The sequence below is a fragment of the Merops nubicus genome, unplaced genomic scaffold (assembly GCF_000691845.1).
Source record: "Merops nubicus isolate BGI_N331 unplaced genomic scaffold, ASM69184v1 scaffold43431, whole genome shotgun sequence".
NCBI classification, from domain to species: domain Eukaryota; kingdom Metazoa; phylum Chordata; class Aves; order Coraciiformes; family Meropidae; genus Merops; species Merops nubicus.
Genome location: NW_008589769.1, coordinates 1 through 214, shown reverse-complemented (window position 1 = coordinate 214; position 214 = coordinate 1). Strand labels below are relative to the sequence as shown.

At 57.0% G+C, this 214-nt stretch overlaps 1 protein-coding gene across 1 annotated transcript in view; it reads right to left on the bottom strand.

Annotated features, from left to right (window-relative positions):
• The window catches only part of ARF6 (ADP-ribosylation factor 6), a 541-nt gene extending 328 nt beyond the window's left edge, over positions 1 to 213 (bottom strand). Inside the window, exon 1 of the mRNA XM_008949689.1 lies at positions 3 to 213. Within this exon, the coding sequence (XP_008947937.1) occupies positions 3 to 213 (211 nt within the window). The remainder of the gene's footprint in view (positions 1 to 2) is intronic.
• Position 214: the final 1 nt, after the last annotated feature.

Here is a 214-nt window from a genome sequence, read left to right as displayed (position 1 = left end):
ACGGATCTTATCCTGGCCCCCGACATCCCACACGTTGAACTTGACGTTTTTGTACGTAACCGTCTCCACGTTGAAGCCCACGGTGGGGATGGTGGTGACGGACTGGCCCAGCTTCAGTTTGTACAGGATGGTGGTTTTACCGGCCGCGTCCAGCCCCAGCATCAGGATCCGCATCTCCTTGTTGCCGAAGATCTTGGACAGCACCTTCCCCATC